This window comes from Aspergillus saccharolyticus, assembly GCF_003184585.1.
Source record: "Aspergillus saccharolyticus JOP 1030-1 unplaced genomic scaffold BP01scaffold_23, whole genome shotgun sequence".
NCBI lineage: Eukaryota > Fungi > Ascomycota > Eurotiomycetes > Eurotiales > Aspergillaceae > Aspergillus > Aspergillus saccharolyticus.
The window spans coordinates 181,656-207,402 of NW_020290633.1; the positions used below are offsets into that span (position 1 = coordinate 181,656).

The window sequence follows — 25,747 nt, forward strand, 5'->3', positions numbered from 1 at the left end:
ATACATCTCTACACTCCTTCTTTCTGGACACTTTGTATGGTGTCGCTGGCCATAACCGCCAGCAGCACCTACAACACTGCCGCTCTCACCACCACTACTTCATGGTACGACATCACTGTAGACGGTACGACCGTCTTTGATGTCGCCCGCGCCACCATCGTCCGCCAGCAACTCATGGCAGACGTGTCCATCATCCCAAACGTGGGCGAGTCTTTCCTGATTTCCGGCGAGGTGTGCGAGCCAGACAACACCAGCTGTCTGTTACCCAATCAAGAATAGGATCGTCTAACGCTGGGTCCCATGAAAGGTGATGAACAGGTCGAAGTAGACGAATAGCCAAGGGGTCCAGGCGAACACTGTAGCGTAGGTTTAACAAAACACGCGCTACTATGCCTTCCAAGTCTCACGACGATTCTGGGGTGGATTGTGCGACTTTGGGAGACGAGCAGGTCACGAGCATCTGGATCGAAAGTCAATCCAACTAACGCCAAGACGAACGGACCCCGCAGTGGCACCAAATTCCACTCGGGGTCTAGGGATCTCTGGAACCTCCCAATCCGCCCGCATCCGGGCTGTGGCGGCGGAAGTCTTGGCCTCTTGGCGAAGATCAAATCCTCGCCAAGGAATGTGGAGACTTACTCCAATCAATAGCTGCAGACACGAACTGCTCGTATCTGGGCCTCTTGATCATAGCTTTCATCCAACGTGAGTGCTACCTGGGGCTTTTTCTGGCCACTTGTGTGGAATGCATTGTTTTGTGAGAGCTTGTCACAGCCCAGCAGAGGCACTGTCGTCATACCCTCTTGGCTTGGACCTTAATTCACCTCCAAGGAACAGTGAATCTCACTCAATTGGTTCGTGTGATGCGTGTTGAATGCATCCACCTTCATGCTCCGCCCCAATAAACACGAGCTTCGGGGCCTTTCTCCTCCCGTCTTTCCTTCATGCTCCGAGCTCAGATTCCAAACACTGAGCTCGTCAATTTTGAATAATTGAACACATCGTAGTCTTGAGGTATGAGCAAGTTCCATGCTAATCAGAATACTTCTGCTGAGATATGCCGCATTGGACTCAGCCAAAGACGACATCAATTAGCCGGTGTAACGGTCAATTGTTCTACCGGTTGGAAGCGTCGTAGCTGGAATTCAGAACAGCTTGCTGAGTTTCAACTTCGGTCATTCAAGTCGAGACCCAGAAATCAAGAGACCTAAATCCAGATACGAGCAAGTCGAGGATTGTCAACCTAGGTTGAGCTTGATTATGTGGGAAACAAATCCACTAAGACTACAGACTTGGTGATACTAGGAGCTTGGAAAACATTAGCGCAGAGAGGTATAAAGTGCGAGCAACTTCTATCGGATAGATGCATAATTCAGCACATCTAGGAAGACGTTAATATCACATTCCAATCTTTGCTGAACTCACAAGAAGCCTATCTTTCGCCATGAAGTCCGCAATCTACCTTCTCACCGCCCTGCTCCCCTTGACCTTGGCTATACCTTCTGCTGAGGAAGCCGATGTAGACTCAGATGACAATGACGTTCATCTTGCGGCCAGGTCGCAATGCAAGTCTGGCAACCAAATCAACTACTATCGATGGCCATGTTGGAACAACGGGCACTACAATGCACAGCAGCAGGTCACCTACAAATGCAAGTGGAGGTAAGATACTCTCTAGAATGATGAGGATCTGTGGAGAGTGAAGTCTGATGCATGGTTCCGCAGGAATGGCGACTGGTACAAGACTGGTAACAACTGGTGGGTGAGGGGAAGTGATGTGCCTTCTCAGTGCAGTAGGTTTAGCCTTCCAAAGTGAGAACTATATGAGACTAATAAGAAATCTCCAGAGAGTGGTTTGCCGACCTGCGACGTCTGAGCGAGATTGGTCGAGGGTAGTTTGTCTAATGAAAGGAATGTGCGATTGATTTTTTGATTTTCTTTTTTAACTCTTTTTGATAGTGTTTTTGCAGGGCTTTAGTGTTTATTTGCAAAATGTCTAAGCTTAGTGTTGACTATGTCTTTATTAACTGGCGAAATAGTCAGAAAGCCACAGCTATGTTGATCATCAAGTAGTTCTCAGAAATCGAAAACCAGCTGCACGACCATGATTGTCTTCTCTTGAGGTAGCCGCCGTCAGTGACTATAGCTCCTGATAAACCTTTTATGGTGTGCATAGTCTCCCCATCTTCCTAGACACTTCCAAGGAAAGCCAGTCAAACGAAGAAGTTTCCCGAAACGGGGTGCAGGGCTATGTCCGATCTCGGAAAAACTTGCTGTTATGAGCCAATATGAAATGCTCTACACTCATAACTCGGACCCATCAATCCACTCTCAGCCTCTTACTTCAGAGGTATTGATTAATTCGGCATAGCAACTTCCGCCCATCTTTCCATTCGTTCGGCCACACTGGCATCAAATTCGTCCCACTTCTTTCTTTAGCCTGAACATCCACTACTACTAGAGCCTTAACTTCAAGCAGGGAGCCTGATTGCAACATGACCGCCTCAGCCCTTGCGCGGGGTTTCTATCCTCTTGCTGAGCAGGCTTCTCCAACTGCCAAGAGAACTGTACCTTTTCGGAGCTCATTCCAGTGAGTTCAGCGTATTTAGCCACCCCTTCCGGCCGATAAATAACATCTTGCGCGTCCAGAAGATTTGGTTTCCAATGCCTCCCGCGCCCCCGAGGACGACTGCACGTCGTGATCACATTACCACTCGTAGAGAACTCGTCCATCACTGCATAGGGTGAAGCTCCGGTATCGGTTCCACCATTTCGGGTTCCATAAACCCCCCTGCTTTCAAACTGTGCATCGCTCGTTGAGAAGAGGGAAACACCAATGCAGGGTGGCGGATCAGAGCGGTTGGACGCCACGTCGCTAGATACGCGTCGGGCAAGGATGTGAAATTCGTCGACGAGAACTCGCTCCTGACCCCGTCGATCTTGTACCTCTGTGGGATCTGTACACCGGATGATGGTGATGAGCTGACAGGTACTGGGTCATTACGGCTGGATTCACCAGCCAGAGCGTGTGCTCCTTGGCGAAACAGATCTTGGGATGTCACTTCGATGTGATCAGAATTCTGCTGGAATATATGTCAGATCTCCTCCGTTTCCCGGAGCGGGATCTCCCCTTGCATACAATGTCGTTCTCTTTCATGAAGGCGTCCCAGAAAAAATACCTTCTCTCTTGTTGGAGACGACATTGGGCTGCTCAGGCAAGGATGGCATTCTGACTAGTCGGGTTGATGCTGTGCGAGGGTTTGTGATCAGCAGTACCCGTTCTGCTGATCTTGATGAGCCTGGTGGACTGCGTCGTTGCTTGGGGTCATTCTGGTCGTGGTGTAGTTAGATGCTTCTGGATGTCACTAAGACGGCAATTGATCGATACTTAGATGTGTTGCTAAAAGAGCGGATTAGGATCAGTTTTACGATGTGCTGTCATTCCCAATAACCAAGGGCATGTCTTCGTGATGCTGCAACAGTACTCTATGCTCAATGACGCAAAGGCATAAGAATGAAGTTTGACCTTTGCTACAGTCCAGATCTTTGCTTGAAAGAAAATGAGTTATTCGCTAGTTAGAGCAACCGTACAACCCCGGGAAAATGGATCTAATGGGTCCTCGGGAGTGAAGTAGTCAGCTGACCTTTAGACAGATAACCTCGTGTTTCTGACGATTGACATTAGACGTCAGGAAGAGTTTGGCACCTATAGCTCGTGTCTGATTACAAATTTCCTCCAACCATTGTTCGATTCAAATATATCTCTTGTTCAATCCAGTCCCCCAGATCGCCAGAAGCGGAAATCTGATCCTGGACTTTCGCATTCAGGGTATGGAACCACGGACGATAGGCTCGCGATAGAGCTGATAAATCATCTGGCATGAATCAAAGCCCCACCCAGTCCATAATGCCTAAATCTGGTTGCTTGTATAGCACTCCACACTCCCGGACTGGATCACATTTGGGCACAGCCAAATGAGTGTTGGAAAGGTCAAAAGATTCAGCATCCGTGCGAGACATCATGATACTCCGGTTGCAAGACATGGGGGCCTCCTGGCATACGGCTTCACGCTACATTCGTACTTGCCTCTAGTCTATGCTCTTTCGTCTGAGAATTGACTTCCGTATTATGCGGGTCACGGCTATTGCGAGAAATGGCCGCACTTGAGTCTTGATGTAATCAGCGTCTATTCATTGATCATGTGTTGTCTTTTACATGGTGCCAGGTAATTACCGGTCTCCATAGCATGATTTTCAAATAGCAGGTCTTCCTCGTGTCTTGGCTGCCATTCTCTGGATTTTCTTTGGCGGCGGGGACCAAAAAAGACCTTAGATGTTGGGTTAGTTCACCATGATTTATCGCTTGCAGAGGACGCTCGAACTAGCTTCACTTCTAGCATTGGCCAGTCTGGCAGATTGTGCAACCTGGGCGTCTTACCAATCCGTCAGTGCTTCTTAGCTCAGCAAACTCCACCCCTACTGACCGTGAGATCGTCTGTTTAGCGGCCAGATATTAACGCTCCGATTCTTGATGTCAGCTTCAAGAATGATAGTCTCATAACCCCGGGGTACATCTTCCTTGCCCCTTACTTTGGGGATGTGCCAGGGCCTAATATCTATGACACGAACGCAGTATGTGCCTGGAACCGTACATACCATTGTCCCGCCCCGTCTAGCCCTAACATACCCAGAATCTGATATGGAGCGGGGCCGACGGCTCCACCGCCGAGACATTTCAAGATCTGCATTCTGCGCCTACAATGGCTCGGACAACCTGTGCTTTTTCAAGGGAGTCCAGATACGTGGCTACGCGAAAGGGCGCCATGAGATCGTGGACAGCAAATACAAATCCGTCACCTCCGTCCAGAGCGGCAATGGCCTGGAGATGAGCGACATGCACAAATCCGCCGTCATCAACGGAACGAGTATGCTCATCACGATCTATCAGCCCCGGACCACCGAGCTTTCCGCATACCACATCACCGCCAACCCTGGGTGGGTGATCGATGGGGTCTTCCAAGAGATCGACATTGAGTCTGGGGACGTCCTCTTCCAGTGGAGCTCTCTCGACCACGTCTCCCTCGCCGAATCCTACACCCCACCGAGCTCCAACATGATCGTCGGGGACGGACAAAGCAACGCTTTCGCATGGGACTACTTCCATATCAACTCGATCGACAAGAACGCCGACGGCGATTACCTCGTCTCCGCCCGCCACACCAGCGGCATCTACAAGATCTCCGGCCGCGACGGCTCCATCATCTGGCGGCTGGGCGGCAAGCAGTCCTCCATCCAGCTGCAGAACTACAACTTCTCTTCGCAGCACGACGCCCGGTTCCACGAGGAGAATGACACCAACCACCATCCTCTCCTTGTTTGACAACGGCAGCGACAACTTCCGGAACTCCTCCGCCACCTCATCCGGGATGGTCGTCGCCATCGACCACTCGGCCAACACGTCGACCCTCCTCCGCCAATACCTCGCCCCGGGCGCGGGCATCCGGTCCACGAGCCAAGACAACTTCCAGCTCTAGCCTAACAAGAACGTATTGATCGGATGGGGCAGCACAACTTCCATCTCCGAGCACCTGGAGGATGGCACCTCGGTGTTTTTCGCCACGATTGCGGACAAGCATTCGATGAATTACCGGGCGTATAAGTTCAACTGGACGGCCGCCCGCCGTGCGTGCGTACAGTCCGGCCCCCGGGGCAGCTGGCACGACCTTTTGGATGAGCTGGAATGGGGCTACGGAGGTCGATTACTGGAATCTCTACGCTTCTACTACCGCTGCACCAGATCAAATCACCTTTTTAGCCAATGCGGACAGTCTCGGCTTCCAGACAACGTATACGAGCTCTACCTACCATTTGAAAGTATTCACGCAGCCGTTGGGAGGAATGGGGCGAGTTTGGCTAACTCGTTGACGGTCGATACTTCCTCGACGCTGCCAGGTCGAGATGACTTTCTTGCGGACGAGTTCAAACTCATTGCAGGAGTCACAATCGCGCACAGAATACAACTTCGTTACAATGGTCATGAGGACTGTCGAAGAACTTGATGACCGACATTCTCCGAACAGTTATCCTCCCCGGTCAGCTCTGTTGCTTAGCAAACAGGTCAATGCAGATGAGAGATTTCAATTCCGCAGAGATTGGATAAGTCTCAATCCCTATCCCTTCTGTCCCCCAGGGCACGAAGGAATTTACAAAAACAGAGTGTTCGTATTCTTCAGCAAAGTGTCAGCAATGAACTTCTTGCCTCAGGCTATAGACAAAGCCCTAGGTTAAGAAATGCGAGGTATAGGCGGACCAATCATATCTGGTGGCCAACGCTATCCGTAGGGTCCGATCCAAAGCAATGGCTGCGTGAGATCTACTTTGAAAGCTCACGCGTCACGCTGTTCCCAGCAGCCCGGAACAAGCATACGGAATGACGTGTAGTGCCAATGTGATCCTCTTTCAGCGATTTGGAACAGCTACATGGCGGCTTTTATCTCCGCCTTTTCCGAGAGCGATAGGGGAAACCATCGATCCGATGCTATTTACCACGAAATCATGATACCAAGAAACAGACAAGTGAGACCATTCCTTGATCGTTGTATTAGTCTCAAACGCTACACATCTAGCTTAGAAAGATTTGGACAGTCGGCGATGTCTCCAACGCCACAGTTCCACTGAGTCTCCTTATGTTTAGCGAAGCTGTTTGTTGTATCTCAGCTCCAGGTCTGACCGGAATCTTGTGTGCAAAAAAAGGAAGAGAAAATGCAGAAGGGCGAAGGATGAAACATGTAACAAGTGGCGTACAAAAGTCCTCTCGAAATGACATTTGTTATAATTGTGCGAACATGGAATAAGGATGGTTACCTATCTCCACAAGCTCAAATCTAAGCCTTTCTTCACATCTTGATCCAGAAACTCAAACAGTTGATATCGACCTTCGACGGAAGGAGATGTTGAAATCAGTTGGGATTCGTGAGGGGCCTGGCAACTGGCTGCCGTCGCCGTCGAAAACAGCATTAGACTTCTTTACAAATCAAGACAAAATTGAATCATCTTGGGAAGGTTCGTGGAAGTAAGGTACAATAAAGACATGCCCTTCTACGGGGACTTCTCGTAAATATTGAGATGAAACTCGTTCGAAACCAAGTTTGCTAAGCTATCATTACCAGCAGCGCTGATTCATTTCCTCGATTGCCCTAACCGTGGCGCATCGGCCCAGACTCTTTATTCTGACTGTCTGGGGCAGGAAGACTTTGTGGGGCGGCGTGTTACATTCGGGGAAATATTCCTGCTATTTTGTAAGCAGCAAAAAAAAAAAGATCGTTTGTCCTATCCTGATTCAAAGACTGTGTTGTTCTTAACAGAGGGAACTTGCCGGCAAGCAGTCCTCTTGCCAAAGAGATACTATGCCTCGAGAGTTTGGATAATCTGGTTCAAGGTAGGTACTAAAGAATAAGTTTCTCACGGAGTCTACAAGGTCGACAGGGTTCCTACCTGGGAAATTCACATATAAATAGTAATCGACAATCTATCTATGCCTGCTTTAATCTTACACATCTCTAACAGCAACTCGAACCATTGTCATCGACAAGTGATCCCATTGATCCAACTTGATGAACCGAACCGCAACCACTTCTTCGCCCCGGTCCGCCATGTCATGTTCCGTGCAGTTTGGGAATTTTCCTGCGAGTGTTCTCCCTGAGGGCTGGACGCTCACCACCGTGGAAGTTCCCGCGGCCCACCCGTTTGGCCGGCATGGGAGACACGAGGAGATGACACACATCTATGTCCAATCGATGCCTTATGGAGGCGTGCAAGAGCGAATGGGGGTCAAGGTCAACTACACCCTGTCCAGAAGCATGTGGCTCCCCGATGAGGACTGGGAGGCCGAATGCCTCTGGTTTCTGGCTCATCGCACGTTCCCCGCGCATCGACAGGACCACCGTCGACAGGGCCATGAGTGGATGGAGCCGATGTTCGCAGTAGTCCGTGCCGAGGAATTCATCTCGCTGTTCCGGGAGATCGAGACGCCTGCGGTAGGGGAGAAATTCGAGCGGGACGTTCTTCCAACCACCGCGAGAACCATTCGGCGGTATGAATATCGGGGCCGCAAGATCTTCGACAAGAATGTGCACCGTCGTCTGTTGGAGCAGTGGGCCGAAATAATCCGGCAGGATTCTTCGTTGGCCACGAGATACAATACGCGCACCGCTCAGCTTACACATCGTGCTGCGATGAGCACCAGTGCCACCAACGGTAACGGTGCCAATGAGCAGCCTTCGGTCGGAGATAATGCGTTCAGTGATTCCTATCAGATTAACCTCTTTGACTAGTAGTCTGTCAACCAATTGCCGATGCATAGATCTTAGCAGTTTTTGCACAATATATGTCAAATCATATTTCACCACTACTTTCTATAGCTCGGGTCGGATTAACCCGGATCCCGGGTGTTCCCGGTAAGGCAACCCATGCATTCGCGTTGCAAGATCCATCTCTTCATTTACTCCATATTTTCTTATCAATTTTAATTCACATTTGAGCAGCAACCATTCCCGTCGATGGTCACCACAACATCGTCTATCCGGTCAAACCGGGCTGCTCGTCTCGATGACGCAGACAGAGACAGTCACGTAGACGAGACCACCGCTCTCCTGTCACCCAACAGACACACAGACGCTGCCGCCAATGCTGACCATGCGGCAGCTGACGAGGACGACAAGCCTCTGCCCAAAATTCAAATCCTGCTACTCTGCTACGCCCGGGTCATTGAGCCGCTCGCCTTCTTCTCCATCTTCCCCTATGTCAGCCAAATGGTCCAGGACAACGGGGACGTGCCTGACTCCGATGTCGGCTTCTACAGCGGGCTGATCGAGTCCCTCTTCTCCCTGACGCAAGCGATCATCATGATCTTCTGGGGCCGGCTGGCCGACCGCGTCGGACGCAAGCCGGTGCTGGTCGTCTCGCTGTTCGGCGTGACCCTGGCGACGGGCCTCTTTGGGCTTGCCCAGTCGATCCCGCAGATGATTCTCTTCCGGTGCTTGGCCGGGGTCTTCGCCGGCACCATCGTCACCATCCGCACCATGGTGGCCGAGCACAGCACGAGCAAGACGCAAGCCCGTGCCTTCAGCTGGTTCGCCTTCAGCGGGAACCTGGGCATCTTCCTGGGCCCTCTGCTGGGAGGGAGCCTGGCCGACCCCGTCCGCCAGTACCCTGGGGTGTTTGGGCAGGTCGGCTTCTTCGCGGACTACCCGTACGCGCTCTCGAGCCTGGTCGTGGCGATGATCGGGGCAACCGCTGCCGTGTCGAGCGCGCTGTTCGTCCAGGAGACCCTGACACGGGAGCCTGCTGCGGCCGCTCCACCCGGAGAGGCGACGGCCCCGGTCGCAAACCGCAACCACCCCGAGGACCTCTCAACGGGGGAGCTCCTGCGAGCGCCCGGGGTGGGGATGGTCATCTACACCTACGGCCACATCATGGTGCTCGCGTTTGCCTACACGGCGATCGTCCCGGTTTTCTGGTTCACGCCGGTGCAGCTCGGTGGATACGGCTTCACGCCCCGACAGATTTCGTTGATGATGGGGCTGAACGGCGCCGCGCAGGCGGCCTGGCTGCTGCTGGTCTTCCCGCCCTTGCAGAAGCGCATCGGGTCGAACGGGGTGATTCGGTTGTGCGCCTACGCCTACCCGTTCTTCTTCCTGGCCTGCCCGGCGGGCAATGCGCTGCTGCGCCAGGGGAGTGACGCCGCCGTCACGGTATTCTGGGTCTTCCTGCCGGTGGCACTCGTGCTGGGGTGTGGCGTCAGTATGAGTTTCACCGCCATCCAGCTCGCGCTGAACGACATCGCCCCCTCGCCGCGGGTCTTGGGCACGCTGAACGCGCTGGCCTTGACGGGCGTGAGCGGACTGCGGGCGTTTAACCCGGCCCTGTTTACGACATTGTTTGCCCTGGGGGCAAGGACACAGTTAGCGGGAGGATATGCCATTTGGGTGCTGATGATTGTGCTGGCGATGGGGTTGTCGGTTGCCGCGCGGTATTTGCCGGAGCCGGAGCAGGAGGTGCGCAAGCGACAGGGGCGCGATACCGAGGCCTGAGGTCGAGTAGTGCCTTCGTCAACCGACTTGAACATGGTCTCTCTTATACGCAGACCCGGTATCCGATAATTAGAGTGCATACTTGGAAAAAGTCAACATGTTAGAGGACTGGACATACCTCAATCATCACGTGATCAATAAATACGAGTTTATCCAAGACTGAACAATTCAAGCCCATCAATCAAGCAGCAATGCATTGTACTTAATCAATACCGATTCAATTGGGCTCTCGAATCCCGCAACCTCCGCCCACTATATGGTGCACAACAATTGAAGCCAAGCCCGACCCGTGTCTCAGTCTGACTGCTTGGCAGGGGTAGGGATGATAGGCTAGACTGGAAGGGGGGTTCGTTGGCGGCTAGCAAGACCCTTAATCTGCTCCATTGTACAGACGGAGCTAGGGCTGTTCCCTGTTCTTCATTTTAACTTAGATACTTCAATTCTTAATAAGCTACAGGAGGGTTGGGATGGAGCCGGTGGAGCTGCCGGGTGATCATGCGGTGAGGATTGGGGGACAGTTGATCCGTGATTGGGGGTATATTGTGGTTACATATGGTATGATGAGTTGATATCTTGGTCAGGAGGTGTTGGGCTTATCACATTCGTGTCATAGGAGTCACTGTATGACTGAGACTCAGATTCAAGATGCATGCTGGTATCATGATGCAAGACTTTGGATTAATTAAAAAAAGTATAAGAGAGAGATTTAAGCTCGAGCGATATCAAAAACAGATCGTCAAACCTCATGACTCGTCAATATGTGCAACATGAGAAATAGAAAAATATGCACAAGACAATTCTCCACCTACACCCCATGCACCTCATCCTCATTCTTCACTCGGACTAAACCGACTCCACGACCGAATCCGCTTTCCAAAGATATAGAACAGAATCGGCACTGGAAACAGTATCGCAGTCAAGCATCCCAGTAGAGTCATCGCCCAGTTGACGCCGAGGTTATCGAACTATATACCCAATTAGCCCTCTTCATACTCATATGAGTCGAAAGACCTACCATCGGCAACGCGAACATCGGAAAGCCTGCCCCCAAGGCGGAACGGAACAAGCAGTTTGCTGCAATAGCCGAGTTGGAATTCACCCCGTAACAGTCGATGATGTAGTTCAGACCCTGTATCAAACACTGTGGTTAACCACCATATACAGGAATCGCAAAGTAGACGAGAATAGATGCCAGCCTATAAGAAGGGATCAACTCACCTGCATGAAAATCAACAAAATTCCCGCCCCAAGGAACCCACCCGCGATCGCCTGTGGCACCCATGAGATAGACGGGCTCGAGGTCCAGCCAAACCAGAACATCCCCGCCGGCAACAGCACACCACCTATCATCATCGGAATCAACCTCTCCTCGGGAATAATGTGGCCTTCCCGGCGCAGGACCGCCTGGAACCGCGTTTTTGTGAACGTTATGATAATCCCGCAGCCGACGAGCACGCCACACGTCACCGCAACGAAAGGCAGAGCGCCCACGCCCTCGTTCCACCCGCGCATGTCCTGGAAGGCAATCGGGTAGGCCTCGAAACACAGATACAGGAACCCGTAGATGAAGCCCATGTACAATGTGATCAGAAGCAGGATCGGCTCGAGGAAAAGCATCAGGATCGGCCGCACGAGATATCGGTGCGCGATGTTCCTCAGGTCGACCGGTTGTTCCTCAGACCGGGCGTGAAGAGCCCAGTTGCGCGTTTCGTAGCGCAGACGTCGTGCGCGGCGTTGCAGCAGCACCGGTGCAAAAGTCTCGGGCACGATCAAGAACCCCACGGCCCCGAAGAAAAAGGCCATGATTGCGGTTATGTACTCGGTCCAGCGCCAGCCGAGATACGACATCGTGATGAACCCACCCACGATGGGGCCGGCAACGGGGCCAACGAAGGTACTGCCCGCGAATACAGCCATGGCGATACCGCGTTCCACCGGGTTGAAGAAGTCGGCCAGCGTACCGCCAACGATGGCGAGCGGAGCGCTGGCGAAGAAACCGCCGAAGAACCGGCAAACAAAGATAGTTTGCAGATTCTGGGCCACCGCCACGGGAATCTGGAAGATGGCAAAGATGAAAAAGCCGAGGAAGAGAGGTCTCTTGCGACCGTATAACTCAGAAAGAGGGCCGAACGCCAAGGGCCCGAAGCTAAATCCTAGGACAAACAAGCTAGTACCGAGAATCATCACCTCTTCCGAGACGCCGAACTCCTCGGCCGTCACCGAGGCCGCCGTACTAAAGACAGACGAGGCAAATGTGACTGACACGGTCATCAGACCCAATATGACGCTGATCATCCATTTTCGAGCTCGAGACCAATTTGGGGGATACTCCTGGCAAGATCGATTCCATGATCAGTGATGTTCCAGAATCCAAAATAGGTCAAGAAAACAACATACCGGATCATCTGGGCCATCCCAATCGACAATATTTGGGTCTTTGCTGCTCTCATCTGGACGGTCTGCCTGTTGCTTTTCGACATCATCATGTACAGCAGTGCTAGACGCGCTAGAATGACTCGGCCGATGCGCCGACAAATCCGGGGACGGGCTGCCGGTCTGTGCGTTTCTCTCCGCCATAGTCAGTGCTGCAGCCAAATGTCGCCTGAAAGAATAACTGATACGTGTTGCCTGCCATTGTGCCTCCTCTCTGTTTTATGTACTCCGCATGGACCCCAAATGATGTAAAAACAATCTCGCAAGGATGCTGACCCCCCAAACCGAGGGACCGACAACGTCATAAGGATCGGATATCGGATGCGGGTGGCAAGCAACGAGACCGGACAGAAGCCACGCGCAGGGAAGTGAATGCTTCATTCAGCGGATGAACAGTTGTAAGCATGACCCGGCTTGACATCATTCAGGTACCCAAGGGCAGTGCCTCAGACTGGGAATCGATGCTGAATCATCCTCGCTCGAGACGGTGGAGTGCCGGTTATCCGACCTGGCCACGGTCCAGAACAAACTGCTACATCAATAGCCACGTTAACGGTAAGGAACACACATGTTTTGAGGAGGATATGCTAGCACAAGTGTTCATAAGAGAGAAACTCGATCACATAAATAAGGTTTCCCCACTAGCATCCGCGTGTGTCAGCAGCCATATTCCCAGCGAGGATCAGAAGAAAGGGCGGATAAGTCAAATAAGCTTGCGGGATCACGGAGAGTTTTATGGCAAGAAGATCGTCCTGGATTTCCCCAGTGGCTTCATCTTCACCGTCAATCCCGTCTTGGCGGGCTTGTGTCTAATTTGAAGTGATCTTCTGATGAGCAGCATGATGCACATTCTTTCTTACAAATTTCTGTTTGTGTTTCAAATTGCAGAACGTTCTATTCGACCATCCCGTCATCTCGATAAACAAACGGATTAATCGTATCTTCAGACGAAGTTAGAAACAAAGCTACACCCCCAAAATAGAGCCAGATAGCAACACCAAAACATCCTGAAGGTATCTATGGGGGTATTATCCAAAGCAATGAGCGCTAAAATCTATCGGTCGCGTGACTAACTAGTTTTTTATCAACAGGTGATGACGTCATCACTAACATGCTCCCATCGTCTCCGGACAATCGCGGTCGCGGAGGAAGAGATCAATTCCGGCGTCGGAACAAGCCTCGCGTAGCGGCTCAATCATCTCATACACCCGTGGGCGAATGAACCTCTCCCTCATCGAGCCAGAAGACTGATAACCAGACGCTTCTTCGTCTTCCCCATCGTGGAAGAAACCCTCGATCTCCAATCGCTTCAGCCGGGGGAACTGCTGCTTCCGTTTTTGAAGCACCAACTTCAGTTGTCCCACCAGCATGACCAGCGAGTTCTCTTTGCATCCTTCCACATACAATGCTTCCAAGGACTGGGGGAGCACATCGGGAAGTGGAGATGACGGATCCAGCTGGTAGCGGATGTCCAGCAGGTTGGATAGGCGGATACGGAGCTCCTTGAGCACGGTGAACTCGGTCAAAGAACCAATCCATTCGTCGTGCGTCTCGTTTGCCCCAGCGATGGTGAAAGGTAAATGTGTGCCCCCATTGTCAAGCCACAAGCTTTGCAGGCAACTCTTGCTTGCATCCAGTGACTGATAAAAAGCGGAAGGTCGGTAGCCCTCTGATAAGAGGTGCGAGTCGGAGTGTTGGTACTTGAACGACTTTAAGGAAGCGCAGCAAGCAATAAGGCCCTCCATTCCCTTGGAGCCACTGCTCGTGCGGAGAGTGATTTCGGAGATGGGCGAAGAGCCAACTACGGGTGCCGACTCGGCTTCTGTGGATTGCGTATCGCTGGGTTCTGACTGTGTAGACTCGACAACAGAATCGGCGCTAAAGGCGCGCATAGACGGCAGTTGAAAGAATGGTAGAACTTGCGACGGTATGAAGCTTCCTCGACTGTCCTCTTCGTCTGGCAGGTGGCTAAGCGATACGCTTCGCAACGCGTGGAAGGCGGTTCGAGTGTCGAATGGCATTGCTCCCTTGACAGCTCGCTGCATCATGCGATTCAGGTAAACATTGTTCTTAGGATACACCAGCTGAAGGTGTCTGAGATTACCCATCAGGGGCAGAAGAAGGGCGATCCACGCTTCTTCGACTCCGTCCGACAGATCCTGGGACCATTGTTCTTGTTCCTCTTTTGAATTGCTAAAGCTTTTAGTCAAAGCGACGAAGGGTGTCAAGTCGGCAGGAGAAAGAGAGAAACATCGCGCTGATCGGGACTCCCAGTCATGAAAGTTCAAGGTGCGGACAGCCCGAGCCAGCTCGGGACGGTGAAGCAGCGCTCTTATAAAGGAATGGACCTGGATGCAGCTCTTGAGAGCAGCATCTCGATAGAGCAAGCGTCGGAACAGCTCATGGAACTGCTGAGATACGAAAAGGAGGTTGTAGCGGTCTTGATGATTTTCCACGAACTCCCCTACCAGGAGGAGTATATCATTAGGGACCAAAAGAGTCATGATGAAATAGGAAACAAAAAGCAAAGCAATTTAGACGCTAAGAAAAGAGCACACGGGCACTCTCCTAAAGAAAGATGCATTCAAGGAACAGCCAGTGGAAGGGCTGGGCCATTTTAAGGAGGCCGCCCACGCTGATAACTTAAGATAGCGGCAGCGATCGAGAATTTTTCCACTTTTTCTTTCGGGGCTATCCACAATATTTTTCAAACTATACCAGATGGAGATGAAACCGGCAGATCAGGTCGGGGGGCGGAGGAGGAGTTGTGGCACTGGATCGTCATTGGAAATCGGTTGACCTGCTTCATCCATGGTTCCAGTGATCGAGAAGAATTCCATAATAGTCATTCTCTGTACAGTGCAAGCGCACAGTCATCATTCCCGATCCACAAACGACGACACTGTTGCTGCTGCTGCGGAGCTCCCGCTGCAGGATTATGCGTGGTGATGCTTTTGCCTGTGCCTGGAGAGCACTATTTCTCAAGCGAGTAGGATAACCGAGGGCGAGACGAGGGTGTAATATCGGCAACCCGCGCTCTGCGAAGAAGGGGCTCGAACCCTGCGGTGCATGTAATTAACCGAGAATTTCATGAAGGTTGTCGCCACCATGTGATACTAGAAGAAGGTGGGTGGAGTTGTGATGAGCAAAGGCTCAACGGGCGCTGGATGATTTGATAAGAGGTAGTCAACGTGTCGGGGATCTTGCGAGACGATAGGTTGCTTGAACACCATCTTCCTCCACCGTTTGCTCCATGTTGATGGTCAGAGTCGTCGAGATGGACATGCGATGGTGTGGAGGAGAGTAACTATGGGAGAGGAAAAAGGAATCCGGAGAAAGGCCGATGCGGGGAGGAAGGAGTCGTATCCGCTTGTCGGCTGCCCTGTGCCTGTCGAGATAACTCGTTTCATCATCAATGTCAGCCCTATGAAAGTGGTTGAGCCCGTTAGCAATCGTGTTATACGTCACTGTCCAGGCCAAGTAAAAGTCTCTCGCAATAGGAGCCGTCAAATCTCTTGCCAGTCCACAAGGTTGGGTATCTTGCTGATGTCTGAGGTAATCAGCATTATACGACTGTCGACTGACCGTGCTAAGGTAGAAGGGGATATTCGTCGAAATGAACACAGAATTGAAGGCTCTCGGAAAAGTAGTCCTGTGCAGAAGACAGAAGATAACGACTTCAGGCTATAATCTACTTCCAAACATCGTTGTGAGAGGTCCGCAATATGGTGCGAGCTCTGCATCTAAGTGAGTTTTCATAATCCCGGTGATGGGTTATTGGGCTGGACATGGCGGGTGAAGGACATATCAATTCACCATGAAAGAGGATGAGTTAATGCTTTCAAAGACAGAACTTATGGGGCATCTCAGCGAACATGTTTTCATTTAGTTACAGAACGAGCCACGAGAAAGCCTTTTCACCATGTAGTCCGGATGAGCTAAATGAACTCGACAAACGATCGAGCAACATTTGATGCTATAAGGGAAAGCTGCGAGCGCTCTGGAGTACCTGCCCTGACTTGGATACGAGAACTGGAGGATATCAGGATGAGAGATGACTGCTTCATCAACCATTTCGAGACTGGTCTCTTTAAAATGAGACACTCATTCCCACCACCGAATGTAACAGGCACTTTATCGTCACACAACAAGCAGTCACCAGCACCAATAAAGGTCCTGGTGCCATTCGCCTCAGACCCAGACATCAATCCAGAAATCAAGCGCCATCACAAAGCTCCGTACAAACTTATACGTGGTTAAAACCCACAGACTAATCTCACAAAGTCCACCGTCGAAAGAGGCAAATGATATTCAATAGAACGCCTTATTCCAGAAAGACATAATGAGAAAAGAAATGAAAATGCAAGGTTGGGTGAAAGTTTTCGCTCGTCTCTCCACCACCCATTCGTTCAATTTCCTCCATCCACTCGATCCTGATATCCTCCCATGACCTTCTTTCAAGCCCAACAATCTCCTTTTGTCTGCGGCAGGGGAAGACAACGGAGTAGTACTCGTGTCCTTCTGTATGGCGAGAAAGATGTTCGATTTGGCATCTGGCAACAGAAGGAGGGAAAAAAAAAAGAGATGCCGCGTCGTTTCTCCGCCTCAGTCGCATGGTAGGTAATCACGGCTCGAATGGCGTTATAGGAACCCTCGCCCCCTGACTGCCGGCCGGCGTCTTCTACCGCAGTCCAAGATCCGTCATCTCAACGTTGTCGGCGGAGCCCATCCAGAGAATGTTGTTGCATCTGTGTTGGGCAAGACAGTATTAGCGATTTCTGTTCAGGACAGTTCAATCCAGCCTCAGCAAATCCCATGGCCTTCACCATCCGAGAATGCTAAAGGTAGAGCAATAGTGATTACGCACCTGATCAGCACCAGTCCCAGAGTACCCGTGTTCTTGCCGTCAATGAACTCCTCCGTATCCCGCAGCAGCACGTTCATGTACGAGTCGATGCTCTCCAGCTTGCCCTTGTACTCTGTTTGGCCCCATTTCAGGCGGATGATGACCTCTTCGCCGACCCTACAGCCATGAACAATGATTAAATTCTGATTAAATGGAATGGATGTTCGTATGGCAACGAGAGTGGGGTTGGGAAGCTCGAGACGAAAGATGGTCGGCAGAGGTTCGCATACCTAGCTTGAAGGAAAGGGCGGGGGTTGACGGGGTTGAACTGTAGAAGAGGAAGTCAGCAATGTCATGATTCACGATCTGTCTCCTCTCGTGATGATAGGAAAATGGTGTGGGAGGAAAGAACGCGCTGCGTACACTCATATCGGTGGAATCTGATCGGATGCTAGTTATTCAGCAAGCTCGGAACTGGTACGGCGAACCGGAGTGGGAGACCTTGCGCGGGAAAGGAGAACTGATTGGCGGGAGAGAAATGTCGGATGCCCGCGTGGAGATCGAGGCAGAGTTTGTCGTTGTGTTTAGGATTGGGAGGTGAGGGTGTCGAGCGACTATCGCAGCATCGCCAAGTTGACGGCGGCCGGGGCTGGAGACACCGCGAAAATGTGATGCGGCTAGACGCGGGTATAGGCCAATCACAGTACATAAAACGCACACCGCCTTCCGGAGCACTGCAATATCTATCTGTTGCTCAAATCTTGTATCGAGCTTAGAAAGAGATCATTGTAGGCTTAGAGTAAGAGGTATTTAGTAGCATCTCGCTATGGTACTTCGTACTGAAACCTTTATAGCGTAATGTAAATGCATAGCAAGTCTTAGAAGCAGCTTCGATACCAAATGACAGTCAATACATTAACTTTAGCTCAAACGCTGCATTCATTGACAATTGTACAAATGAAACAGAGAGAAACAATCTCCAAGAGAAGCCATGCGTGGCATCTAGGATCTTCCCACAGTCCAGGAGATTTCCTTGATAGCGACCTCATCTCCAGCCTTCTCATCGTAGTCGTACCACTCTCCCTCAGACAAATCGATGGCAGTAAACGGAGTGTTGGACTCAACACCCTTAGCTTCCCACTCACCCTGATCACAGACTGCATTAGCTCCTGACAAGTAATATACAGACGTAGATTCCATCATATCCGAGCAGGTACTTACATCGGGCTTGAACTCAGTAAACTCCAAACCACGGCAGTCGATGTCGATCACCTTCTGGCCAGTGCGCTTGTCGTTCGCTTCATAAGCGTTGGGGCCCGCGACGATCGAGGCAGAGTGAGTTTTCTATCCAGCACGCGGCAGATCAGTATGTTTGGCGTCATTGACGAGGGGGCGGGAACGGGAGGCATAGCAAGAATCTCTCGAATTGACTCACCCCGCAGAGCTTGCACTTCCACACAAAGTTGGCCTCGCCCCGACTTCCGGGGATCTCATGTTGCTCCTAGATTGAACTGTAAGCTGACGAATACGGATAAGAGGTGAGGGGCAAAGAGTCTTACAAAGCGGTTGAAGCTGACCCAGTTGGGGTGAACCTCGCGACAGCCCGTGCATTGGACCTTGAAGGTGAAATAGTAGGGCTCCTCTTCAGTGTCCTTAGGACGAAGTCCGTTGACTCTGTATTCAAGCGTGTGTGAATCAGCTATAGGTCAGGCCATTCCACAGTTCTCATGCATGCATTCAGAAAGACGCGAAGCCGAGTTGCGTCAGGTGCGGGGAAGAGTAAATCTTCAAAAGTGAGAATTATGAGAACCTTGTGGGTGAAACCCACAGACCCGAGTTTTAGAACTATACTTGAGTACGAGTAAGCACTTACCCAGTGAGTTCTGCAGAAAGGACCAAGGAAAGCATTTTGGGGGATTGACTCGGTGATGTGGTGTTTTAGTTGGGCAAATTGCCTGGCAAGGACGAAGTCATACTCAGTTCCCGTGCGGGGCTGCAACAATCTTGCACCCTACGGCAAGCTATGCCGCCCTCGCCGCCTTTACATCATTTGCTTCTAGTTGAGCTGTTCGCGACAGTTCTTTGATGGGCTACCGAGGAGTTGAATGCTCACAGTTCAGTATGAAGGAACAGAATTGAATTTCTAGAAGAAATATACGACAACGCCAACCATGCCAGGTCGCAACCGCTGCAATGAAGTGAACAAAAACCAAATGTAACAAGGAAACTATTTACATCGGACCCGAAAGCGGAAGGGCAGAATCTTTAAGCATAAATTACAGGCATTGCAAAACCCATCCCTTACAGGCGGCTAGCCTGCTGGTCCTGGCCCAGTGGCTTCGTAGAGAAAGAGCCAAAGAAGGCATTGAGAGCATCGACGGTGCCGCTGCCCTCCACCAATTGCACAGTGCAAGCAACGTGGCTGTCGGGACGGGTGACGACAACACCGCCAACCTCGGGGTCGAATCCAAGCTTCTCGTGAGCAGCAAACTTGGCGTTGGGAACCCGCACGTCGGGGAGGTCATCAGCGTAGATGTGGTGGTGGTAATCCCGCAGGATCTTAGGCACAGCCGCCATGTCGACCTGGTTCTTCTCAGAGGCATAGATCACACACAGGGAAAACAGCTTAGAGTGAGGAAGGTGGCGCTCGAAGAAAGAGACATCAGCGATGTCGCTTCTGCGGTATACCGAGAGGAAAGAGCGCTCCTTCTCCAAGTTGGCAGCGAAGTCCGCGATAGCCTTGTTGGTCTTGGCCTGTTTACCGGCGAAAATGAAGATACGGAATGCACCATTGGCAGGAATCTCTTGCTCCAGTTCCACAAAGTTGGCATCAGCCAGACGGGTGACGGTGCTGGGGGTGAAGGCACGACCCGGGGTCAGCTTCACGCCAGGGATGTTGAAAAGAGGAGATTGAGCGGGATGAGTCTCGTCCCATGTGAAGACATTGGACTTGTAGGCAACGCCGTAGCCACTGGTGAATTCGCAAGACTCCTTGAAGGTCTTGACGAACGGGTCCTCCTCGGCGTTAGCTGTAGCGGCGTTGTGGCTGGCTTCACCGACTTCGCCGGCAGTAGGGCGACGCTTAGAGAACAAAGCAGCGTATTTGTTATCGAAGTTCAGAAGGGTTTCAGCAATATCCTTGCGCTCGCTCTCATAAGTCTTGAGGATTTCGCGCTTGGCCAACCCGGACTCAACGGCGTGGATCTTCCAGGCCATGTTAAGGGCATCGTGGAAGGCGGTGTTCATACCCTGACCAGCCTTAGGGCTGTGAGTGTGGCAAGCATCGCCGCCCATGAACACCCGCTCGTCCAGAGTATACCGTTCCGAGATACCCTGGCCAATGGGGTAGACAGAGTACCATTCAACACGGTCCCACTCAACCCAGTAGGGCTTCAAGATCTTCTTAGCGGTCTCCTGCACTTCCTCGGCGGTGGCAGTCTTGCGAGGGTTGAAATCGGGATCCGTCGACGAGGCAATCTGAACGTAAAGACGGACCATGTTGTCCTCACGAGGAATGACCATGATGGAGCCGGCATCGGAGTGAATCGTGCACTTAGTCTAAAATTCGCAATGCACAGTTAGTAAATGCCAGTTTCTTTCTTTCCAGATCAAATGTGTGGGAAGCTTACCTCGATATCAGGGAAATTAGTCCTCACAACACCGTCCATGACACCCCAGACGTAGGAAATAGGATCCTTGTGATGGATCTGAATGCCCAGCTCCTGTCTGACGAAGCTGCGAGCACCTTCACCGCTAAAGAGGTACTTGCTGCGGACGGTCTTGATCACGTTGGTGTCAATGCACTTCAGCTGCACTTCAACTGGGTATGTCTCGTCCAGACCATCGTTCTTAAAGCCAACGATGGTCCAGGGTCTGTCGACGGTGGTACCGGCCTTCTGAATCTCATCGAGGAAGACGCGCTCGATCTTGCCCTGGTGGACAAGGGTGGTGAAGGGATATCTAGTGTCGATGAAGCGTGGGCAGCTGGGCCAGCTTCCGGTGCGGTGAATACCCTGGTTGCCGGGCAGAGGATCCCAGAAAGCGACATCGTAAACCTTGGCGGGCTCATAGGCCATAATCTGGCGCTTCAAGCCCAAGTTTCGGAGAATCTCAGTGGAGCGGGGCTGAATACCATCGGCGCGGCCAGTGGCGGTGGGAACCGGACGGTTGTCGATATGCTTAACCTTGTAACCCCAACGAGACATGCAAAGCGACAAAAGAATGCCGACGGGGCCAGCGCCCACGATGACAATGTCGTACTTTTCTTGCGACTGAACCATGATGGCTGTGCGACCGAAGGGTGAGGTGGTTGACTATAACGTCGAATAAATAATAGTTGCCGGGATTAGAGGTTCAAGTTCACAACCATCAGCCACGAAGTTTTGGAGTGGAGAGTGATAGCGAAGAGAGAGGAGATAAAGAGAGAGAGAGAGAGATTTGGTATTAGTCTGCTGATGATGCAAGAAAAAACATCCATTCAGTCGACATGAGGATGGTGGTGGTATAAATATTGAATGGAAAGCTGAAGGCAGGGATCCACCACAGACAGCCAAGCTGCAGGCAACGGAGACGTAGAACGGCACTTCATAATGGGCTAGAATGTGGAGGAGCCTGGGGGGTGGTGAATGGGCGACAAGTCACAGAGGTGCACAGTGCCACAGTTGACCCAAGAATATGGGATTACAGTACAAGACGCAGGCGACAGCTCCAATGGGGGGGATTGCGGGGAGTCGCTGAGATTGCCGGTCTGTGATCCGAGCCTCCACACTTCAATCCCTTTAGCAGCGGCTAGCGATTCGGCAGGTGGAGGAATGACACGTGACCTTATGCTCTTCGGCAGCCTCTTTCGGGATTTCCGCTCCCAATCCCTTCGTCTTGAATGGTCGAAGGGCTGCCGAAGGCCGAACGGGTGTTCGGAATCCGCGGAGTTCAATACCACTTTAGGGGGAGTTGGTCTCGCATCGAGGCTCATAGTTAAATTGTCTGCATTACATTTGTACTTCATTTATAGTGTGCAGAAACTACAGACGATGAATCTAAATAAATACTGCTTAGGGCTGTGCCATTCCAATACCATCGCATCAATATTAGCATCAACATGCATTGATCCTATAGACATTGCCATGAGCCCTGCTTGGCCTATCAACCAGCCTGTTTCTACTTCCGATACTCCCGACCAGAACCCGGCAACTTACCCCGAGATTCTGTTCCTCTGGAGCTGTCTACCGGTCTCAGTGCCTTGAGCTCGATCCCGACTGACGCGGGCCCCAGATCACCGGTAGATCTCGACCCCATGGGACATGTGCCCGGTAATTGGGGGACAACCAATAGCAGTTACATGGGAGACCGTAGCTTATCCTTGTGACCATTGAGAGGCTAGAGTCGCTGATTCCGATACTTCCTTGCGTATGCACTCGTCAATGCAGTCTTACGCTCATAACTCGTGAGATAGCAATCACAACCGGCCTTGTAAAGCCTGTAGACAAGGCAGTTTCCCGGCTTCTTACTGATACGATGCCTGGATCAACAATGAAGGAGACTGTCGACAACTTATGGTTTAATCTTAGCGGCTTGAGAGAGATTAGGAACATAGGCAGTATATAACTAGGACTGTCCTTGCCTTGTTCTCGCTTCGTTCGTGGTGCGCGTGGCTCGAGGAGCCATTGTCCATTGAATTGCCAGAGCTCGAACCAGGATATTCTTTACTGTACTTTTATACAGCAAAATGATGCATGTTGCAGTCCGTCTCATGCCAAACTACCAAGCGTGGCCTGATAGCAAGGGTCAAGGTTGTACTCATCCTCGCTTACGCCAACTTTCCCGCCGCATACAGTGTCAGGATCATATTTAAGAAGGGATGTCCTAGGTCAGAGATAGATTGTATCCTGGCTCATCCACTACTGAACTTCCACTACTTTTTTAGGCGCCATTTGCGCTTCCTTGCAAGTTATTCACTAGTTGATGTATGAACACTTGCTTGCTAGCATTATTTATAACTCCATTGGGCCAATCAGGACTTAATAAGTATAAGGGTTGAATTCATTATTCTATTCTTATTACTGTGTTACTTACCCTTAACCTATTGTATTATGGTTGTCCTTCAATAATAATCTATCCTGGTTAACATGGAGTATCCCCACTCCCTATACCACCACCAACAGCTCGTAGATTGGTAGAAGCTACACAATCCTTATTCGATGAATCTTTTTTATATTCACTTTTAACACATTGTATTCGTAGCAATAATACAATAGAGAAGTAAAAGATGTCAGTCAATATCTAGCCTCCAACTCCTAATACAAAAGCCACCCGTCCACTCGATCTTGTTTATCAGCACACTTACATGTCGTTTAATTCATCTTGCACTCATCCTATCTTCAATGTCAATCTCAATTATCCTATCAAGCAAATCTCCTCAAACCAATAACTCAGAATGAGCGACCGGATTCGCCCAGAGTATACCGTGCTCCGGTCACAGTAAGCCCACGGATCGACTGGCTGCAGCCTTGAGAAACTGACTTCAAGGGTAGGGAGCTGAACTATGAAGACTTCGCGAGAGTCAACCCATTCTACGAGCCATTCATGAACTACTGGACGAGCCCGCCGACCAGTGACACGAACGTGCCGTTTGATTCTCGGTCCGAAAACTCATCGGAGTACATCCCTGTTGGTATCGATTCCTCAGATATTACACCTCTCGACTCGCCCTGCTCGTCCATTCCGTCAACCGTGACGCACCAGTCTCAGCGGGATGATTCTGTTTGTGTGCTGGAGGCGCCGAGCGTGACAATTCGTAGCGGCTGCGGACACCAGCCACGATACCATTCATACTCTGAGCGTGAAGTCAGTCAAACGGCCACCATGGAGCTCAGCCCTATCCTTCACCTGTCTCCAAACGTGGCAGGCTCGAACGATGTGCTGGCTGATGATCCCTGGAGTGAACCGAAACCGTCGCACAAAAGACTTTTCGGCGAGAAAGGCTGGCTTGGGAATAATGCAGATCTGAAAGAGCTGGCCGAGGGTAATCACAAAACATTTGGCTTGCGTAGATTCGGCAAGAAGCTCAAGATGCAGGTCGAAGAGTTGGTAGAAGACCTGGTAAGTGGGTCACCATGCATTGATGATGGACTGAGTTCTGACATGCATCTGCGAAGACCGGTGATATATTCAAGGCCCACCTCTACGCCCAGCATTCTGAGCCTCTCCGACAGGAACCTACAAGGGCCGTTCTGATCTCCCTGGACGCTCCGACCCAAGCAAGACTTTACTCACAATTGGAGGTCATGATTTGCGTCGCTGCCAACCGGTTTCTCGTGCAGCAGTGCAATCGGGGTCTGTTGTCCGATGAATCCATCTCCAAGATCAGCAATTATTGGGCTGCGAAGAACCGACCAAAGGTAGTTGAGTTTCATTACGACCAAGCGACTCAGCGCCAGTTGATTCTATCAAACCTTCGAACAATTCAATTCCATGGACTCAGCGCTACCAACTCGATCCAGCTGAGAATAAATCTGAACAACTGGAAAGCCATTGGGAAGGAGATGGGCATTCGCACATTTTGCGCGCCTGATAGTGCCATTCGCAAACACGTATTCGACATCCGTAATATTCTTGAGATGCTTGGAGCACCCCTGGAAACCATGCGGGATTTTGAAGTCGTGCAGGTTCAGGTTTTATTGCTGATGGAACCTGATTGAGCGGACAAAGTACTCAGTGTAGTGGAGAGATGAGGCTAGGCCTCATGATTGACGAACATTGACTTTCCCTTACCTTTACTAATTCCATCTATGGTTCTCTGTTTCATCTTCGAAGTCTTCAAGACAGTGCCAGTGTTCTTCTGCAGTCAGATTGCAATTTAGTGTGCGGCATGTACGGTGGTTGATAGTTCTAGAAGGAAAGAAATGAAATGCCTTGTATTTTCCGCACTGCTTGGCCGGATGGATGAAATCCCATCATGTGCATGCCAGGATCATTGCATAATTGAAGATCCGAGCTCCAACGAATAAATAGCCTCAAGTGGTCAAAATGGCTGGGATGCGTGACTGCTGTCATACTTGAGTTCAAGGTTGATGAGGTGGCTGTTTGTCTTTTCGCAGTGATTGTTTGGAGATTGTTTGGAATCGGGGTCTTTCACGTGGGCCGACGTCATCGTCATCTTTCTTTTCTCTCCTTCTCAGCACATCACAACAAACTGAAGAATATTGTCTCTTCCTCCCCATCATCTATTCTTTTTCTCCATTTATAAAGCTCCAGAATGTTTCAAACTTCTGTCGAAAGTTTAACATCATGCATGAGACGACTCCGTTCCTTTCAATAGATAATCGCCTGCGAGTTGGAGGCTTTCCTAAATGTTGAATCTCCCTTGCTGACCCCCTTC

General features: G+C 50.9%; 13 protein-coding genes across 13 annotated transcripts; 6 read left to right on the forward strand and 7 right to left on the reverse strand.

Annotated features, from left to right (window-relative positions):
* Positions 1–36: 36 nt before the first annotated feature.
* On the forward strand, positions 37–336 carry BP01DRAFT_384030 (uncharacterized protein; the record flags this gene model as incomplete). The annotated part of the gene is made up of 2 exons (XM_025577469.1): positions 37–231; positions 319–336. The coding sequence occupies 2 exons, from the start codon at positions 37–39 to the stop codon at positions 334–336; spliced, it is 213 nt and encodes a 70-aa protein (XP_025429906.1).
* A 968-nt stretch (positions 337–1,304) lies between these two features.
* On the forward strand, positions 1,305–1,970 carry BP01DRAFT_401905 (uncharacterized protein). The gene is made up of 3 exons (XM_025578624.1): positions 1,305–1,662; positions 1,726–1,793; positions 1,848–1,970. The coding sequence occupies exons 1-3, from the start codon at positions 1,445–1,447 to the stop codon at positions 1,874–1,876; spliced, it is 315 nt and encodes a 104-aa protein (XP_025429907.1). The 5' UTR covers positions 1,305–1,444; the 3' UTR covers positions 1,877–1,970.
* A 762-nt stretch (positions 1,971–2,732) lies between these two features.
* Positions 2,733–3,157, reverse strand: BP01DRAFT_384032 (uncharacterized protein; the record flags this gene model as incomplete). The annotated part of the gene is made up of 2 exons (XM_025577470.1): positions 2,733–3,080; positions 3,140–3,157. The coding sequence occupies 2 exons, from the start codon at positions 3,155–3,157 to the stop codon at positions 2,733–2,735; spliced, it is 366 nt and encodes a 121-aa protein (XP_025429908.1).
* A 1,194-nt stretch (positions 3,158–4,351) lies between these two features.
* On the forward strand, positions 4,352–6,059 carry BP01DRAFT_401907 (uncharacterized protein; the record flags this gene model as incomplete). Its single annotated transcript, XM_025578625.1, has 4 exons — positions 4,352–4,444; positions 4,504–4,632; positions 4,790–5,374; positions 5,535–6,059. The coding sequence occupies 4 exons, from the start codon at positions 4,352–4,354 to the stop codon at positions 6,057–6,059; spliced, it is 1,332 nt and encodes a 443-aa protein (XP_025429909.1).
* Positions 6,060–7,652: 1,593 nt separating this feature from the next.
* Positions 7,653–8,333, forward strand: BP01DRAFT_384034 (uncharacterized protein; the record flags this gene model as incomplete). Its single annotated transcript, XM_025577471.1, has 1 exon — positions 7,653–8,333. The coding sequence occupies one exon, from the start codon at positions 7,653–7,655 to the stop codon at positions 8,331–8,333; it is 681 nt and encodes a 226-aa protein (XP_025429910.1).
* A 142-nt stretch (positions 8,334–8,475) lies between these two features.
* On the forward strand, positions 8,476–10,505 carry BP01DRAFT_90562 (MFS transporter). Its single transcript, XM_025580216.1, has one exon. The coding sequence runs from the start codon at positions 8,559–8,561 to the stop codon at positions 10,089–10,091; it is 1,533 nt and encodes a 510-aa protein (XP_025429911.1). The 5' UTR covers positions 8,476–8,558; the 3' UTR covers positions 10,092–10,505.
* Positions 10,506–10,910: 405 nt separating this feature from the next.
* BP01DRAFT_358099 (MFS transporter) lies at positions 10,911–12,405 on the reverse strand. Its single transcript, XM_025575357.1, has 3 exons — positions 11,310–12,405; positions 11,107–11,220; positions 10,911–11,056 (listed from the first exon to the last, which is right to left on the reverse strand). The coding sequence occupies exons 1-3, from the start codon at positions 12,360–12,362 to the stop codon at positions 10,919–10,921; spliced, it is 1,305 nt and encodes a 434-aa protein (XP_025429912.1). The 5' UTR covers positions 12,363–12,405; the 3' UTR covers positions 10,911–10,918.
* BP01DRAFT_358101 (uncharacterized protein) lies at positions 12,293–12,619 on the reverse strand. Its single transcript, XM_025575358.1, has one exon. The coding sequence runs from the start codon at positions 12,572–12,574 to the stop codon at positions 12,383–12,385; it is 192 nt and encodes a 63-aa protein (XP_025429913.1). The 5' UTR covers positions 12,575–12,619; the 3' UTR covers positions 12,293–12,382.
* A 662-nt stretch (positions 12,620–13,281) lies between these two features.
* On the reverse strand, positions 13,282–15,071 carry BP01DRAFT_358103 (uncharacterized protein). Its single transcript, XM_025575359.1, has one exon. The coding sequence runs from the start codon at positions 14,630–14,632 to the stop codon at positions 13,631–13,633; it is 1,002 nt and encodes a 333-aa protein (XP_025429914.1). The 5' UTR covers positions 14,633–15,071; the 3' UTR covers positions 13,282–13,630.
* A 1,745-nt stretch (positions 15,072–16,816) lies between these two features.
* Positions 16,817–17,519, reverse strand: BP01DRAFT_90645 (uncharacterized protein). The gene is made up of 2 exons (XM_025580217.1): positions 17,518–17,519; positions 16,817–17,238 (listed from the first exon to the last, which is right to left on the reverse strand). The coding sequence occupies exon 2, from the start codon at positions 17,137–17,139 to the stop codon at positions 16,849–16,851; it is 291 nt and encodes a 96-aa protein (XP_025429915.1). The 5' UTR covers positions 17,140–17,238; positions 17,518–17,519; the 3' UTR covers positions 16,817–16,848.
* BP01DRAFT_384038 (DUF866 domain protein) lies at positions 17,206–19,278 on the reverse strand (the record flags this gene model as incomplete). Its single annotated transcript, XM_025577472.1, has 8 exons — positions 17,206–17,272; positions 17,392–17,547; positions 17,661–17,698; positions 18,388–18,516; positions 18,592–18,714; positions 18,806–18,871; positions 18,930–19,044; positions 19,244–19,278. 8 exons carry the CDS (start codon positions 19,276–19,278, stop codon positions 17,206–17,208), a joined length of 729 nt encoding a protein of 242 aa, XP_025429916.1.
* A 256-nt stretch (positions 19,279–19,534) lies between these two features.
* BP01DRAFT_343696 (putative FAD monooxygenase) lies at positions 19,535–22,098 on the reverse strand. Its single transcript, XM_025573532.1, has 2 exons — positions 21,000–22,098; positions 19,535–20,928 (listed from the first exon to the last, which is right to left on the reverse strand). Exons 1-2 carry the CDS (start codon positions 21,648–21,650, stop codon positions 19,672–19,674), a joined length of 1,908 nt encoding a protein of 635 aa, XP_025429917.1. The 5' UTR covers positions 21,651–22,098; the 3' UTR covers positions 19,535–19,671.
* A 2,133-nt stretch (positions 22,099–24,231) lies between these two features.
* On the forward strand, positions 24,232–25,067 carry BP01DRAFT_299724 (uncharacterized protein; the record flags this gene model as incomplete). Its single annotated transcript, XM_025571960.1, has 2 exons — positions 24,232–24,528; positions 24,570–25,067. The coding sequence occupies 2 exons, from the start codon at positions 24,232–24,234 to the stop codon at positions 25,065–25,067; spliced, it is 795 nt and encodes a 264-aa protein (XP_025429918.1).
* Between the last annotated feature and the right edge of the window lie 680 nt (positions 25,068–25,747).

Excerpts from the sequence above, each read along its gene's own strand:
- BP01DRAFT_401905 (XM_025578624.1), top strand. The coding sequence starts at position 1,445 with ATGAAGTCCGCAATCTACCTTCTCACCGCCCTGCTCCCCTTGACCTTG. Across the intron at positions 1,663-1,725 it reads ACCTACAAATGCAAGTGGAG|GAATGGCGACTGGTACAAGA; the intron begins GTAAGATACTCT and ends ATGGTTCCGCAG. Across the intron at positions 1,794-1,847 it reads TGATGTGCCTTCTCAGTGCA|AGAGTGGTTTGCCGACCTGC; the intron begins GTAGGTTTAGCC and ends AGAAATCTCCAG.
- BP01DRAFT_90562 (XM_025580216.1), top strand. The coding sequence starts at position 8,559 with ATGGTCACCACAACATCGTCTATCCGGTCAAACCGGGCTGCTCGTCTC.
- BP01DRAFT_358099 (XM_025575357.1), bottom strand. The coding sequence starts at position 12,362 with ATGACCGTGTCAGTCACATTTGCCTCGTCTGTCTTTAGTACGGCGGCC. Across the intron at positions 11,221-11,309 it reads TTTTGTTGATTTTCATGCAG|GGTCTGAACTACATCATCGA; the intron begins GTGAGTTGATCC and ends TGTTTGATACAG. Across the intron at positions 11,057-11,106 it reads CGATGTTCGCGTTGCCGATG|TTCGATAACCTCGGCGTCAA; the intron begins GTAGGTCTTTCG and ends TTGGGTATATAG.
- BP01DRAFT_358101 (XM_025575358.1), bottom strand. The coding sequence starts at position 12,574 with ATGATGTCGAAAAGCAACAGGCAGACCGTCCAGATGAGAGCAGCAAAG.
- BP01DRAFT_358103 (XM_025575359.1), bottom strand. The coding sequence starts at position 14,632 with ATGGGTAATCTCAGACACCTTCAGCTGGTGTATCCTAAGAACAATGTT.
- BP01DRAFT_90645 (XM_025580217.1), bottom strand. The coding sequence starts at position 17,139 with ATGCGACTGAGGCGGAGAAACGACGCGGCATCTCTTTTTTTTTTCCCT.
- BP01DRAFT_343696 (XM_025573532.1), bottom strand. The coding sequence starts at position 21,650 with ATGGTTCAGTCGCAAGAAAAGTACGACATTGTCATCGTGGGCGCTGGC. Across the intron at positions 20,929-20,999 it reads CTAATTTCCCTGATATCGAG|ACTAAGTGCACGATTCACTC; the intron begins GTAAGCTTCCCA and ends TGCGAATTTTAG.